The 16,906-nt window shown below is 40.5% G+C and overlaps 1 protein-coding gene across 1 annotated transcript in view; it reads left to right on the top strand.

Annotated features, from left to right (window-relative positions):
- limk1a (LIM domain kinase 1a) overlaps positions 1-16,234 on the top strand; it is a 50,928-nt gene extending 34,694 nt beyond the window's left edge. Inside the window, exons 4-16 of the mRNA XM_044120365.1 lie at positions 4,072-4,181; positions 5,026-5,241; positions 7,128-7,233; positions 7,371-7,576; positions 7,671-7,857; positions 8,101-8,210; positions 9,447-9,513; positions 9,625-9,684; positions 9,973-10,038; positions 10,324-10,492; positions 10,609-10,664; positions 11,769-11,926; positions 12,651-16,234. Of these exons, the coding sequence (XP_043976300.1) occupies positions 4,072-4,181; positions 5,026-5,241; positions 7,128-7,233; positions 7,371-7,576; positions 7,671-7,857; positions 8,101-8,210; positions 9,447-9,513; positions 9,625-9,684; positions 9,973-10,038; positions 10,324-10,492; positions 10,609-10,664; positions 11,769-11,926; positions 12,651-12,819 (1,680 nt within the window). The 3' untranslated portion in view covers positions 12,820-16,234. The remainder of the gene's footprint in view (positions 1-4,071; positions 4,182-5,025; positions 5,242-7,127; positions 7,234-7,370; positions 7,577-7,670; positions 7,858-8,100; positions 8,211-9,446; positions 9,514-9,624; positions 9,685-9,972; positions 10,039-10,323; positions 10,493-10,608; positions 10,665-11,768; positions 11,927-12,650) is intronic.
- Positions 16,235-16,906: the final 672 nt, after the last annotated feature.

The raw sequence follows: 16,906 nt of genomic DNA, 5'->3' as shown, positions 1-16,906 counted from the left end.
ACATCGATAGGGTTCCTCATTTTGTCACAGTGGATGTGGGATTTGCAGAGCGAGAAGTCAGAATTGATTAGAGCTCGCCAGAGAGGAGGCCTGTGTGTATCTACTGTGTTACTGTACTGTTTGTGGTGGAAGGGGGTTTCCATTCAGAGAGCATCAATGTGGCTCACTGTCTTCATTCCAGTTCTGTTTCCCTGAATTATTCCCACAGTAGCTTAAAGGTGTGAGTAGCGCTCTTGGTAAACCTTGTTTGACCTCTTTTCTGCTCAAACAGTCTTGATCATAGCTTTCTGCAACATTTTAATCATATTTATGTGAATGTAAGCTCTCTGGAGTCCCTTTGACATGTTTTTTTTTTGTTTGTTTGTTTGTATTTGGCAGTTTTTCTTTCTCTCAGTGTTATGCAGCTCTGTTTCTATTTATTTTTGGAATTAATTAACAAGTTTGTAGGATCAAAAGAAAGGTAAAGCTGATTAAAAGGACCAATGTTTGAGTTTGCTCTCAAACTGCGGATGAATATATGAGCTAAATTCAGTGTTCTTAACATTTGGTGCTGTTATTTAGCTTACCAGTACTCTTCTCTGGAGTTAAGTAGAATGAAAAATACTTTGAAGCATACTGGTTCATTTTCATTCTTTGTTCCCCTTTTTGTTGCAACTTATCTATTTTTATATATATGACTGCATGACTTCATCTTTTTAAGGGTTCTTCTCATGTTTGCGGTGTGCTCTGCTTCAGTCTGTTTTCCAATTGCAACATTTAATCTGCAAGGAAATTGTGAAATTACTTGGGGGAATTTGAAGAATGTCACGGTGGAAAGTCTGAAATAAAACTTTACTAAAAAAGGGAACTGAATGACACGATTAGAAACATGACTCATGTAAACAGCAACTAAGAAATAAAAACATTGCATTTATGAAACGCATGAATAGCGAGGAAAAATTCGATAAATTAACTTCATCACCAAATACTTGAATTATTAATAAGTATTGCATATTATTCAATTTTGAAAGAAATTGACGATGGCACAACCCAGCAGACAAGCCAGGATTGGAAACCTCAGGAAGGTTGATGGCATAATATTAAAATAGAAATTAAATGAAAGATGCAGCTCATAAACAGACAAATTTTTATTTATTTATTTATCAATTATTTTATTGACGGTTTTGTTTTTAACATTTCTTATAGCGCTTATTTGGGCAATTATTAAAGTGATTATTTTGTTTGTTTTATCAAATTTATCAAAATGAAAAAGCCCATCAACAGACAGCATCTTGTCCAAAGGTTTAGTAAAGATAGGTAAAGGTTCTTGGCAACAACATGAGTAATTTTCTTATTCTTTCATTTTACATTGAAAAATTTTCCCATAAAATTGTTGTATTATAACAAACAATGCAAAATTCATTTATGTTTTATGTGCATCGTGGAAAGGAACCGGCAAGTCAAGGCCTTATAAAAATCTGTTTTGGCCAGCAAAAGTCTGACCAGTTAAATCTCAAAGGACAGTAAATTTCAAAAACAGTAACTGTTTCTGTATAATTAAATATCCTAAAAAACATTTCTGACTATTAGTTCGTGCAAAGGTTGTGGAAAAAGTGTTTAGTTCACAGTAATAAAGTTGATTTGAATGCAAAAATCCCCCACTGATTTTCTAAATTAGCCTTTCATCCTTAAGGTTATTAATTTGTGGTAGAAATGTATAAAGGTCGCCTCATTGTTGTGCAACAGTGTGAAATGTTCAGTCGTGCACCGTGTGGACTCACAGGACCGGAGGGGGAAAAACCAGAACAATCTGTGATTTGTTGTTGGAGGCTGATTTTGGTCAGAGATGGAGGTAAAATGAAGAACCACAGTTGGAAGCGTGATGATGAGCTCATGCACATCAGATTCACCACAGACACAACAAGACGGTAACATCCGGAGGAACCAGACATGTGATGCGTCTCGACTCTGTTTTAAGGAAGATTCTGATCGCGTGGTTGAAATTAGTTTTATTTCAATTAAAATACGTGAGTTCTCTTTATCGCCCTGCTTTGGAAAGGAAGGATGTGTTTTATGGGAAGGGAGCAGCTGTCTGTCTTTAAATGGGTGTGTGTGCCCACATGGCAGACAAATGGCAGCCTTAGTGACAGGCTGAGTTGAGCCGACACCCTCGACGTCTCTGTCCAGCTGTCCTCTCTTCACGTCCTCTCCTTCTTTACAGGCCTGCGCCTAAAGTGACGCAGACACGGAGAGGAAATCCACATATGTCCATAAACAAATGTGTTGCCCAGAATAATGAATGGAAAGTTGTTTTCCTTCTTCCTCCATTGCGTTCAGATCTCAGATGTCACACATGGGTCTGTCTGTTCAGGTCACATCCAGGCTCTGTTTTATGAATTTATTAGATTTCTATTTCATTTTCATGCTCTGATCATACAAGTTGGTTATTCTGTCTCTTCTGGTTTTTGAGGTAGATTAAAAAGAAATGCACCACGTCAGGTTGTTCTTGTATTAAGGTCACATGGTGCTTTATTGCCACTGCGGTTTTTTAGAGGGAGTATTTATTAAAAAACACTTTGTTTCTGTGAAGCCTGTAAGTTATCTGCTTATGTTGACCCTTTTCTGTCCATATTTAGTATCATTTCTGCTTTGGAGAAGCAGATGTTGCTTCTTTTTCTTAGGATTTTTTTAATAAACTCCAGTTACTGATTAATCCGTTACCTAATTAGTTGTTGATTATTTCAATAATTGACTTATACAATTAATTTTTTCTTCCCTAGTTTTGCACTCATTGGGTCAAAGTGTCTTTTTGTAAAAACCACTGTGTGCGCTACAGAAAGGAGTCAGTAAAGCACAGTTTTGTAGTTAAATAGGATCTCACTTTATATCATAACAAAGACAAAACCACAACAGCACTGACATTTGAAAACAGCTTAAGTGTCTAACATTAGCACAAGCAACAGAGTTAGCATTATTGTTAACATTGTTTCTGTATTTTTGTGAGGAAGGGCAAGCAACAAATTGACCAATTACAATCACCAGTCAGTTTCTCAGAGTATCTCTATTTATTTGCGTGATTTAAATGCTTTAATTTAAGGCTTGTTTTTCTTGAGGAAAATTCAAACTGGCTGTCGTGGCCTTTGTGTTTTTTATTCTGCAGAAAAGCTAAATTCACAACATGTAGGGTAATTAGATGGATTTAACCTCATTGTCTCGTATGCAGAACTCCCTTGTTGGTCTTTCTTTACATCATTAGCAATGCAGATCATTGCAGTTGATGAGATCTGTTGAAGGGCTGGAAAAGAAAATAAAAAATCCGCCTCTGAAGGCAAAAACTGAGCGCAGCCTCCAGGGAGGAAACGGCTCTGGTGGGCTCAGCCTTTGGCACTGACCGCTGCTGCTCATGTTTAACCATGGGTCCTCATTAAGTGTTTGAGTCGGTGCGTTATTTGCATTGACCGGCAACCAATTTACCTGAGAGAGTTGAAGGAGGTCATTAACATTATGTGGAGGAAAGAGCCATTTAATCAGTGGTTTCAGTCCAAGAGTCAGCAAGAAGGCGCAAGCTTATTTAAAAAGGTGCTTAGTAAGTTGTAGTTTTAGTTTTTTTAAAGAATGTTTTAAATAAATGAATGTTATAAAGAGTTGTTACACTGCAGAGGGTGTACTTTAAACGCTTGTTTTCTCCCCAACACCACAGTGGAAGACTTGTTTGATTATTTTAGCTGTTTTCTGTGTGGAGGACAATCCGAGATGTGAACCCCCAGCAGAGCAGCATCCACACATCTGTCAGTGTGAATCATCTCCCCATGCCCTGCTCTGTTTTTATAGCAGTAATTCAATTGCACTTCTTGTTTACAAAACTGCCCCCAGCTGCCGCAGACATCTGGCTGCTGCAAACACAATCTCGGATCTTGCAGCTCTGCTTTAACCCCGGTGACCGGACCTCACCCTGCTTCCCAGATCGGCCGTAAAAACCTCGCGTAGCTTGTAACTCGCCCTGCGCTTTGATCAGTGAAACAAGCAAGCACCTTGAATAGTTTGAAGAAATAATTAATTTAGTTTTGTTTGTTTTTTTTTATCCCCTTGCAGGTTGCAGGAGAACAGAAGTATCACCCAGAATGCTTCAGCTGTCTGAACTGCAGGGCGTTTATCGGTGATGGAGACACATACGCGCTGGTGGAGAGATCCAAACTGTACTGGTGAGCATCCAGCACATCTTGCTGCATTTAAAACCTTAACCGTCAAGTGTCAAAGTGGTTAAAACGATGCTTTTAAATCATTTTGTTCATGTCAGATTAAGGGACGAGACGGTGTGAGCTTCATAATCCTGTCCACGTTTTGTATATTTGCTCAAAGCCGCGTTACCAGCAGGGATGTTTGAGTGCGACTGTCACAAGACGCACTCTTTCAAGCAGATGATTGAAAGTGAAGCTCCCAAAAGCTTCAGGCGCTCTCCAGTCTTTTCCATCATGCTGCTTCATCACGGCGGCATCTCGCCTCACAGGGAAACACTTTTACCTTGAATCATGACCAAGAAGAAAAAACAAAACAAAAAAGGTCAATCAGCAAGTAATGGAACAGCTGTGATCTCACCATCGCTGAGTCATCCTGAGATCCAATGAGGCCAATAGTTTCTACCAACATTCAGTTTCGACAGCCGGCTTGTTAAGTAGGCTTTCTACAATTTAAGTTGAAAGTGAAATTACATACGGAGCAATAAATGCAGGTCATAAATTACTCTGTAGTCATAAGTTAAGACACAGAACTGATTCCCTCGTAGGTTAGTTCCCAGCACATTTCTTATACACAAAACGTCTCATACGTTGGCTTTCGAAACCAAGTTGCTCACGTTGAAGGTCAGCCTCCACACAATGACTGCACAGTGAACGCCACGTGCTGGAGCTGGATCTCATCATCAACATGTGATGCTTAAAACACAGATGTAATGAGAGCTCGGCTTTCTTTCACGTGGTTTCTCGGACCCTGCAGAGCCGCTTTTCTCAAACGCTTCGATCACATTCCCCGTCTCTCTTCTGACTGCAGCGGTCACTGTTACTACCAGACCATCGTGACGCCCGTGTCGCTGCCGGACTCGCCGCACTCCCGGATCCCGCACACCGTCACGCTCGTGTCCATCCCCGCCTCTGGCGAGGGGAGCAACGGATGCAGAGGGCGGGGCTTTTCTGTGGCGATTGACCAGCCGCTCAGTCCCACCAACGGCTTCAGCCCGGAGAATGGACGCACCGTCAGGGTGTCCCAGTGAGTGTCAAAGGGTTTTATATTTCATTTATTTTTACCTTTTTCTTTACAGACAGAATAAAAATTTAAGTATCAGTTGTAAAAAATCAACAGTTTCCGTACTTTCGAAGGCATTTTACTGTCGAAACCAAATGTTTTTATCACATATTTTGTACACGTTGCTGTTAGGGGTTGAACGACTACATATTTTTTAAGGTCGACTACATCATGATAATAGTCGAGTCGATGTCGACTAGTCGCGGTGACGTCATAGTGACGTAAGCGCAAAAACCCTTCACAACTACTTGGAGGCTTTATTAGCTATTTTCACGGCAAATATTAACCCCCCCCCACACGCACACACACACGCACACACACACAAATCCCCTTCTCCTGCTTTTACTAAGTCTATTATGGAGAATTAAAAGAGCAATAAACAGATCATTCTTCGTGAGCAGCGGGGAAAAGTTTGTTGCACAAAGTCGGGTCTGACTTTTTTTTTCTGAACACCGGCTGATGCTGATGATCTCTGGATAGTTACTATATGAGTCAAATTATCACACTGACTACATGGTGCTTTTGGAACATCACAAGCCAAACTTGTTATGAACGGATCCCGTTTGGTTACAGCTGAATTCAACGAAACCACCTGCTTCTCCTCCGCCCGATGCGCGGCAGGAAGCTCTGCTGACTCAGCAGATTGAACGACTTAAGATATTTTCTAGTCAACGTCAACATGATAAAAGTCGAGTCGATGTCGAGTTGACTAGTCGTTGTGACATCTTAGCAACGCAAGACGCAGAGCTTTGGAGTAACGTACAGGCTTTATTACCCGTTTTCACGGAAAAATACGGCATTTACACAGAACAGCAACAAGTGAAACAACAAAACATCGGGATAGTTTATGATAAATAATAAGTTGCTGGGAAACCAACATTCAAAAGGAAACACACATCTTTTAGATGGCATTACCACAGATCTTTATTTAATCAGCAACATAACATCATAATGTATTAGTTAGATCGTCGTGACAAAGACACTCGCGAGCCGGCTAAGTGACATCCTTAGCGGGAAGGGGGCGAGTTTTAGACGGCTCGTGTTTTGTAGTTGACTGCAGCTGCAACTCCATCTCCTTTTAAAAACACTGTAAAACCACAAATATGCATCCATCTACATATCATTTAAACTAATGTATTAACTTATTTTTCTTGTGTCTTGTGACGTATACTGTGCTGTCAGATCAGCACAGACTGTCACCACCGGCAATCACATGACTGCGACTAGTCGACATGAAATGTAAAAACTCGCGAGATGTCCTAGAGTCGACTAGTCGACTAGTCGACTAATTGGTTCAACCCCTAGTTGCTGTACAGTGGAATGAAAACTGTGCATATTGTGTTTTAGAAATAAAATTATTTTACTCAAATACCCCTAAATACCAACCACAGCGATAAAATGCCATCAAAAATCAGATCAATTTAAGAAAGAGTTTGTGTGTGTAAAGTTCAATTTTAGTTTCAAGGCCTCAGAGGAAAACACAAACACCTGTGAAAGTAGTGGCAGCATCATGCTTTGGTGGATGATTTGATTGGCAAATGGAGGGAGCTAATTGAGATCTGCTGGAGGATGACAGCACCTGAACACGCAGTCAGAACTGGATCTGAAAGGTTTTGATGCAAACATGTTCATGGTAGAAAGTCCTAATTAATCATTTGGTGGAAGTTTGAAGATTGTTCTATATTTAAGTCTCCACATGTGCAAGTCTGGTGAAGAAAACTCTAGAGTTCTGCATCTCACAACTACAGAAAAACTTGTTTCCTTCTACTTCTCACTTTGCTCTGTGTTGGTTCTTCTGTTTAAATGTGCAGAAGGGTGCTTATTGTTCTGTTTTCTTGTGTTAACTTCAGAGTGGATCCTGACTGCATCAGCCCAGACGTAAAAAACTCCATCCATGTTGGGGACAAGATCCTGGAAATCAATGGGACGCCCATTCACAACGTTCCCCTGGATGAGGTAGAAACTGCCTTCAGGATCTTCCCTCTAACGTGTTGCAGCAGTTTCAGTGAAAAGAGAGCCGGGTTCTACTTTCTAGTGTTCGCCCAGTCCACTCTGAAGTTTGGCCTTCATGTGAAGTCGCTCTTTTTCTCTAGATCGACCTGCTCATCCAGGAGACCAGCCGGCTGCTGCAGCTCACCATCGAACATGACCCTCACGCTCAGGAGGGAGGCTCCTCGGAGGCCGAGGATCAGGTGGACGGCTTCCTGTTCACCCCGGTGTTGGACGGCCCCAGCCCCACCCTGCCGATCACGCAGGCCCCCAACCCTGACATCAGCAACCTGAAATCGCGCATAATCACGTAAGAATAGCTGTTTTGTTTTTAAAACGAATGCAGATTAAGCAACTGCAGTGTGGACTGTAGTCAGATCGTCTTCATCTCTTGTCTCTCTCAGGAGGAGCTGCAGCATTGATAAGTCACCGGGCTCCAGCAACGCAGCATCACCCGTCTCACACAGGAAGGACATCAACCGGTCGGAGTCGCTCCGCGTCGTCTCCAACCAGACTCACCGCATCTTCCGCCCGTCTGACCTCATCCACGGAGAAGTCCTCGGGAAGGGATGTTTCGGACAAGCCATAAAGGTAAACCTGTTTATATATGGCACATTTCTGCCAAATGTGGGCATACCTAAAGCCTCCAGAAGATGGCAGCATTGAGAGACGCTGGATGGAATCTCAAAGCAGGAAGGGAAGATGCTGGTTTTTACACTTCATGGACATTTTTTCAGTTCTTGTGTCGTCATACAGATGAATGAGCTCTTTACGGTTAATGCTCTCCCTTCCTGTCGCTCATCTCTGTCTGTACATGGCTGTGTCTTGTTGCAGGTGACTCACAAGGAAACGGGGGAGGTGATGGTGATGAAGGAGTTGATTCGTTTTGACGACGAAACACAGAGAACTTTTCTGAAAGAGGTGAGCACAGACCTTACAGGCAGGTTAGAGGGTTAATGTAGACGTTTCAGTATGTTCACAATTAGTTTGAGCACAACTTTTACAGACATTTTACACAAATTGCTGGTCAGAAGCAGCAACAAGATTTTCTAAATTAGAAAATCTTGTTGCTGTTGCTGTTTATTTAAATATCAAGCAGACATCCAAGACCTCAGGATACAGTCTGAATAAGCGATGCCTTGCATGACCTCTGGTAAAGTTTAAGAGGGGGAGTGCTGGCATTCTCTTCTCCCACAAATGACGAATTTTTCTCTCTCACACAAAACCTTAAAGCCTCCCTAGACTCTTAATTCATGTTTAATTATAATAGAGAACAAACATTTGGACTTCTGTCGCACGATTTTATCCTTTTCATAAAGCTAATGTACTGTGTTTTTACTAAAATTACAATTAAATTCCCTTTAATATGGACGGAGCCAGCAAAAAGAATGTTATTCCTCTTGACAATTTTCACCTTCAATGTATCTTATTGGGATTTATTCTGGTAAAACAGCATGAAGTACCACATTGTTGTAGAGTTAAAGTAAAAATACTTCTCTAAAGAGCTGGTTATGGATTTATTTAGTACAATTCAGTTAATACACAGATGAATTTGCTTCGATCCACACCGACTCATTGTGGTTCTGGTTCTATGTTGTGAGTTGTCGTCTGGTTGGAAATTAAAACATCTACCCCACAATGTTTCAAATTTAACTTGTAACATATTTTTTCCTTTGAACACCACGCCTCATTTCTTTTCTACTCTTATGGGTTTCTCACATAAATTGTGAGTTTCTGGTTTTAACATGGCAAAATAGAAAAGGTTTAAAGAGTACGGGCACTTCATTGTGTCTGTGTCTGTTATGTTTATTTAAATAGCAAGCAGACATCCAAGACCTCAGGATACAGTCTGAATTTGGCCTTCTGCTTAGTGTTTCATCCTCAGTATTGAAGCCTCAAGCACCTATTTACCAATGTTTCTGTGTATTTATGTGTGTGGTTGCAGCTTTTATTAAGCCATTCCTTTGTACTTTCCCCTCCAAGTCTCACATTACCGGGTCTCTTTTAATCTTGCTTGCAAGATTAGACAAATGCTTGGTGTAATTGTAGCCCTAACCTCTCAAGCAGTAACAACGTCCAGTCTGGGAAGGCTGCGGTTGTGGCACCATTTGTAGCATCCTAATCAGTTTATAGCTACATTAAATGTGATTAAATGAACAAAAGTGTTTCCTGTACTCAAGTCTTAGACTCAACTTCATTGCAGAGTACATAAAGGGAGGAACCCTGAGGGAAATAATCAAGAAGATGGTAAGAATGGCTTGGGATGAAGTGTGTGTTATAATGAAATCATCTGGTTTTCTCACCCTTAACAGTTTTGTCTGCTGAAACCTAAAATTTAAGTGAAATTTCTATTTGCAGGACAGTAACTTTCCCTGGAACCAGAGGGTCAGTTTTGGGAAGGACATTGCTGCTGGAATGGTGAGTTCAGAAACCTAGAAGTCAATCTGATTCCAAGCAGCACAAGGTGCAAATGGCCACTGCTGCCTCCCTCTAGTGGCCAACTTAGAGCAATACAAGCCTAGTGTAAATCGTCCCAGTAGCTCTCACTAAAAGTGTTCAGAAGCATGCAAACATCAGCTTTTTTGTTTTGTTTTTCTCAGAATGAGTGCAACTTAATTTTACTTTTCTGCTATGAGGGAACTTTTGATTACCCAGTTTAATTAATTATTTTTATTTTCCCTCTCCCCTGTTTTATCTGTCTCTTAGGCATATTTGCATTCAATGAACATAATCCACCGGGACCTGAACTCGCACAACTGTCTTGTCCGAGAGGTAAGGAGCGTTTACTCCACTCAAATATGTCTGTGCTTACACACCTTTATTGTTTAAGTGTGTTAATATTTTGTGCACTGACCTTTTTCCATGCTGAAAAGCAATTTAAAAAGTACAGATTAATTTTGCTTCCTAACAGAAGAAAACATTATACATAAAAAAAGGCATCTCTGAAAACCTTGAGTTAAAAAATCCCAACCATTTTGCTATAGCACAATATTTTTAAGCTTTTATCTTGACTGTCACACTTACTAATGGCTCCTTTTGGAAAATCTGCTCATTTAGGACCACACTGTGGTGGTGGCAGACTTTGGCCTGGCTCGGCTCATGGTGGACGATAAATGTGAAAATAAGCTGACGCAGGGAAAACTGTCGGGCCTGAAGAAGCCCGACCGCAGGAAGAGGTACACGGTGGTGGGAAACCCCTACTGGATGGCTCCGGAGATGATTCATGGTATGATATACAGCAGAACATGTGGTAATCTAAATAATCCTGACTTTCTCTGTGCCCTTTTCCTGCAGATCTATGCTAGTAACTTATATACTAACATTATTTTATGTCCTGTTTAGGGAAAAGCTATGATGAGAGAGTGGACATCTTTTCCTTTGGTATTATGCTCTGTGAGGTAAGTAGCTGTTTAGCCTGTATACAATTAAGAACAAATGTGCAATAAACCTAAGCATAAATACTTTTATCTGCATGTTTGGGATAAACTGCCAACCAAAAGGCGCATCAGTTTATAAAAGATAATTTCCCTTGTCCAATATCTGGGATCAGAATGCAACGTCCTTGCAATGAACCCGACTTTTAAGGCAGATTTACCAAAATGTCTCAAATTGAGGCTTTAAAGCAGACAGGAGAACCACCCTGCTGATAGAAGGAGAGGTGATTGATGCTTTTTAATAGTCTGTCCCATGGCTGCCAGCTCCGACTGAGTACTGCTGTGTTTGGCTGACTTTTTCAGACCCTTTAAAAATAAAAAGTTATTTTGCCTCAGAACATGTACCTACCAGAAACTGTGGTCCGCCACTGCCGTAGGACAACTGCAAACCGCTCCGTCCTTCTGCACAGGAAGGAAGAGTTGTCCGTGGATGCAGTAATTAGAGGCGGTACCAAGTGCACTGAGGGTAACCACGCTGCCGGTAAAGGGCCTCATTTCAGTCGGTGTCCGGCAGGAGAGTTTGCAAAATGTCTGCCCTAGCAGAAAGTTTGACTCATCATTCTTTTCCTTTTTTGTTGTGTCTATTCTGCTTGAAAAATCTGCCATTTTGGCAACTTTTGTTGGATTTTGTCAACATTTCAAACTCATTAAATGCATTTTCCCCTTTCATTTTATGAGGGAATAGTTTCACTCTGCCAAATTTCAACGTCTCTAACAGTGGAATACATTTTTTCCAGCAGCCCTGCTGAGTTGTTGGACAGGAGCCTGGACTCACATCATCCTCCTGCTCCTATGATTTGGGCTCATGGGTTTAGTTAAGTCAGTCAGAGGCCCCAGACTATGACTTCTCCAGATGGACAGCATTTTTCAGCGACTGTGTGAGGGATTAGTGAGCAGTAGAGCAAAGCCTTATGTGGCGACTGACAGACAGATTGTTGTGGTCTGGTGGGAGCAGTCTGCTTTAGTTGGGAAGGATTTACTGGTTTCCAGTAGAAACTCTTCAGACACCTCCATCTTCAAATCTTCTCACTCGGGTTTTTAACCTTTTCCCTGTTTTGCCCTCTGCAGATCATTGGTCGGGTCAACGCAGATCCAGATTACCTCCCCAGAGCGATGGACTTTGGACTGAACATTTCTGGCTTCCTGGAGAACTACTATCCTCCCAATTGTCCCCCTGCCTTCTTTCCCATTGCTGCTTTGTGCTGTGACCTCGATGCAGACAAAAGGTCAGGAATCTCCCAAAAAATGTGACTGAAATCAGACTTAAAAATGTTTCATTACCATTTTTGTTTTATTGGGAAAGTTTTTGACCTGTTTTTACAACCTTTTCAGACTTGTCTGTAGAGGTTAAATTGATTTTATTGTCCAAAAGCAATAAATATGCAAGAATTATAAATTGGATATCCAAAAACAAAAAAGGTTATAGCTTTATGAACAATTCATAAATTGAAGATTCGTATGGTGATTTTTCGATTGAAGAGGAGAAAGTTAAAATAAATGTAGCTGACACATCAAGTTTTAGACCTATCCATACCTGCAGTTTGCCACAAATGAGAATATGAAGAAGTAATTAAAGTAACTGAATATCCAGCATAGTTTAACTTTTCATTTTTGACCAGCATTGTTACTCTGATGCTCACCAGCAACAGTGACTTCCTCATCTTCCAGTGACTTATCTGATAAAAATAGTCTTAAGATTATCTCACCTTCTCGGTCCAAATGTTCCTTTCTGCTCGCAAAAGCTGCTCTTTTGATTTTTTTTTTTTTCAAGTTACGTATCTGTTATATATGATATTTGCTTTTAAGTGACAACATCTACAGCAGCACAGAACTCTGATTTCTAAAACTGCTTAGATGGAGGAATAAAACCTGTCAGAAAATTCTGGGTGAGAAGGGCTTTTGATGATGAATCCAAAGGTAATTTTTCCTTGTGCCCTTTGAACTTTACAGACCTGCATTCTCTAAACTGGAGGAGTGGTTGGAGAACCTCAAGATGCACCTGGACATTGGTCTGCCGCTGATGTCTGAACTGGACCAGTTGCACAAGGCTTTCTGGGAGCACCACAGCATCCCGCGCCCTGAGAAAGGCCTGCACACTCATCCGGAGCAACCCGAGTGAAGCGCCACGAGAGGTGTGGCAACGTTGGAGTTGACCCCTCCGGAGACGGTGACCCACCCGCCTCGGGTGGCAGAACGCTGCTGGAGGAGACCTTCTACTGGCCCGTCACGACTGAAGCAGATGGCACTGGTTTTAGCTGGCGCAGGCCGGATGATAGACTCAGGGGGAAAATATGAATTTGAAAAGCCACCAGTGTGTGATGCCTGCACGTGTGCACACACACATTCTCACTGCAGCTGCTTCTGAAGCTAACGTAAAATATTTCATATGCAATCAGAAACAAATTTCACCTAACGCTTTAATCACATAGAATACTTTTTACTGTAGTGTGTAACTTCACATGCAAAACAAAGCAGCAAGCCTTCAGCCGCGTCACTTCACGTCTCCAGACCGCGTGGTGCAGTTTGCGTCTACGGACATTTGCTGTGTTTGGTTTTCTTTTGGATCTCGGAACAGAATTTATTAGAAATGCAAGCAAAACGCAACGGCCTCTCAGTATCTGAGGGACAGTTTGTAGACCTTCTTGTACAAGTGAAGTGAAACTTCTCAAGCTTTAAGTATCCATTTGACAAATGCATGGCTGTAAATAATGCTGCCAGGTCAATTCCCGCTTCAGTGTGCCCCTCTGACCCCATTCAGTCATGAACCACTTGGAGTTCCCCGTCTCTCCTGTTTATACTGTAGCATTGAATTCATGGTAAGGTACACGTCCTACGTTTGGTACGTCTTCTCTCCATTTAGAGAGTTCTTAGTGCATCGCATTGATATTAACACTCAAATACATTATGTGTACATAAGCGGCAACTTTGTAAATGTTTTAAATATTGTAAATGTACAGACATATTTTATATACGTATGTTACATCGCCATATTTTTATTGGCTGGCCGGCTGAACGGAGACTGGAGGTGTCACTGCAGTTAAAAAGGCACGGCAAAAATATTTTTTAATTTACGTGTTGTCACTGGGTCAGGGTAAATGCTTTGAGACCATCTTCAAACACCTAAAAACCTCTGCTAAAAATGATTTTAAAACAAACAAACAAAAACAAAAAAAACTTGAGAACCAATTCTGATAAATGTACGCATTCACTTTTCAACCCTTCTGCAGTTAAGTCAAATGTTACTACAACTTTGCAGCTACAGTGCCTCGATGAGTATTTATACCATAAACCTTTTCACAATTTGTCGCTTTAGTTTGGAAGGATTTACCGGTTTCCAATAGAAAGGTTTCAGAACCATAAACTTTTATGTATTTTATTGGGATTTTAAGTTGGTGAACTAATTGGACTTGTCCCTACCAACTTTGCACATTTTCCGACTGAGATCTTTACCCATTTTTCTTTGGCACAAGAGCTCAAAATCAGTGAGATACCAAGTACATGGTATTCAATTAATTTCAAAAACGTCTTATGAATCCCAGAGAAAAAAAAACTATTAAATAATATATACATTTTATAGCTATCATCAATTTTCTCAATTGGATTTGGGTCTGGACTTTCACTTGTGACACATGATAAAGCTGTAGCTTTGACTTTATGTGTGAGGAAGTTTTGCCGCTGAAATCCTCTACTTTTTATTAACCTCTCACAAGAAAGTCCCAATTTAAAACATTGAAGTTTCTGTTTGTGTTCCGAGAAAGTATGAAACAACTTAAGGGGTGTAAATATGTTTGGAAGGCACTGTACATATTCTGATCATCTCTATTCCCCATACCGGAATAATAATCCATGCTCTCATTTCTGACGTACTGTATCATAGTGAAGGTGTTACATCACCACGTACTGCCTCATCATGTCAGCTGTCTGTCCATGTTCCTGTCTGTCCTCCTGAGGATCGACCCCACTGTTTGTTTACATATAAGAGCTAGATGTACTGTAAATATCTCTGTATATATACGCGTCTGTCTCCTCAAAAATAATCTCCAGCACTGTCAGATTTCTGCGGCACCTTCTAGCAAACCGTCTCTCTGTCTTTATTCGGCGAATCTTTTAGTTTATTTTAAATTCGCTGCATGATGTAGTGGCCAGGTCTTCTCCGCTTTTACTCCAAGCTACTTTAGTCTATAAACATTGTATTTTTGTTTGTTAAATAAATAAAATGCAAATTTGGAGTAAAAGATAAAAAAAAAAAAAAGTCAAGCAAGAAAAGCAGGGCTGAGTAGAAAAAGTTTTTTTTAAAAATTCAAAAAATCTGTTTTTCTGTATCTACCCTCTGAAACTCTTTTGTACACATTTGAGTACTTTTGTTTGCACTAACTGGCTGATCTGGGCCGTGTCTTATTTCTTTTTCTCTTGGACTACTTGTGATAAGGAAAATGATCAATGTGAGTTCAGGTTGATATTTGAATGCAAGCCACTGATGGAGCCTTTCAACTGTTAAAAAAAAGGGATCTGGTGAGTTCACCCTCTCGGTAGCAAATTGGACTCATTTAATTATTTAGATGCAGCTCAAATTGAATTAAAATCATGTATGCCATGCAATATAGTCCTAGGCGCAGAAACAGCTAGCTGGGTTGCATTTTAGAGATGAAATGCTGGTGTTTTTGCTACTGTGAGGTTGTGATGACCCAGTTCTGCCTGCTGCCTACAGACTGGCTCTTTGTGAGTGGTGTTCTGTGCCGTTTCTGACTGCTTGTGATGCCCACGGAGGCTGCAATCACTCTTTCTGATAGCTGAGCGCTCAAAACCTCACCTCTTCCTCACCTTAAATCTTTTTGGCTCAGGGCCGTAATATTTTCTGGAGCTTTTTCCTCAGATCTTGATAAGTACCCACTGGTAACAGTGAGACTGGAGGAGCATGTAAACGCCTGTCACTCTGTAGGGGGAAAAAAATAACAAAAGCCCTCCCCCGTTTTTCACATGCATGCACACACACACAAGTGGCGCCGTGTTTCCTTCACCGCTCCTGTCTGAGCCACGTCGAGCATGTTAGATGTCAGTCGGGATGTGTTGATCACTGAGAATGTCGCCGCAGCACTACTTTGCAAAGGATCGTTACCTCTGAACAATGCTGTGCCTTTGTTGTAAGCTAGCCTTGCCAACGACTCGAAAACATGAACTGATTTCCTGTTGAGTTTTTTATTTTAATGCATCGTCAGTGCAAGCCTGATTCAAGCGAACTGAACATCAGAGTTGACACCATGACCTATAAGATTTCATCTTTTTCTGCATCATATTTATATTTTCAGGATCTCCATTGTCAGTTTTGATACTTTAATATTATATTCTTTTTTTTTTTTTGTCTTATTTAATTTTTTTTTTTTTTTTTTTTTTTTTACACAAGCTGTGAAAAACGATTCTGCACTTTAATCCTGAACATTTGGACTATGAGGAGGTTACTGTGTTTCGTTTTTTTTTGTTTTTTTTTTCTGTATTTTGTCTCACAGCTGAAAATAAAATGATGCTTCTTAAACAAATTCAGATGCTTCATGTCTTTATTTTGCTTTAAAACAAAAAGACATTATGTAAAAGTTATATCTATTTACAAAGTAAGCAGCTATATCACAGAAATATTCATACACCTGGCAGATTTGGGTTTAAAGTCTTTTTTTATGTTAACAGCATGTTTTTTTCCTGCTGAAAGTACTATTGAAATCTTGAAGTGGTCAAGATGGAATAATAATAAGAATGACTTGATTGCTGTAATGCCAATGAAAATACTTCAACTGATTGAGAAGATTATAAACAATTTTCAGTAATTTTTTTCTGAAATATATATAAAAAATATTTTTGTTGTCACATTTGATGCTTCTTTTACATTCGTTTGCATTTCCTTTCGGATCCCAAACTACTTGACTGAATGAAAATCCCGGCAGTAAAAGAAGCTAGACAGAACAATACAGCTGGGATCCTGTGGGATTTCTAGATCCAGTCCAACAAAAAGGTGACGGTTAACCAAACAGGGCATTGTGGTGGTGGACAAAGCAGAAGAGAGTGCTGCAGTGATGTAGCAGTCCCTAGTGATGGCAACATCAAGAACACAGGAAGCCTGAGAAACACCAGGGGTTAAAAGAGGAAATGGAGACGCTGTGGAGAGACCTCGGTGGTTCCAGTGGTTGTGGTGCATATGGAGCTGAAACTCCCAAACG

This window comes from Gambusia affinis, linkage group LG06 (assembly GCF_019740435.1).
Source record: "Gambusia affinis linkage group LG06, SWU_Gaff_1.0, whole genome shotgun sequence".
Classification (NCBI taxonomy): Eukaryota; Metazoa; Chordata; class Actinopteri; order Cyprinodontiformes; family Poeciliidae; genus Gambusia; species Gambusia affinis.
Note: the sequence above shows the minus strand (reverse complement) of the source record. Positions and strands in the feature narration are given on the sequence as shown.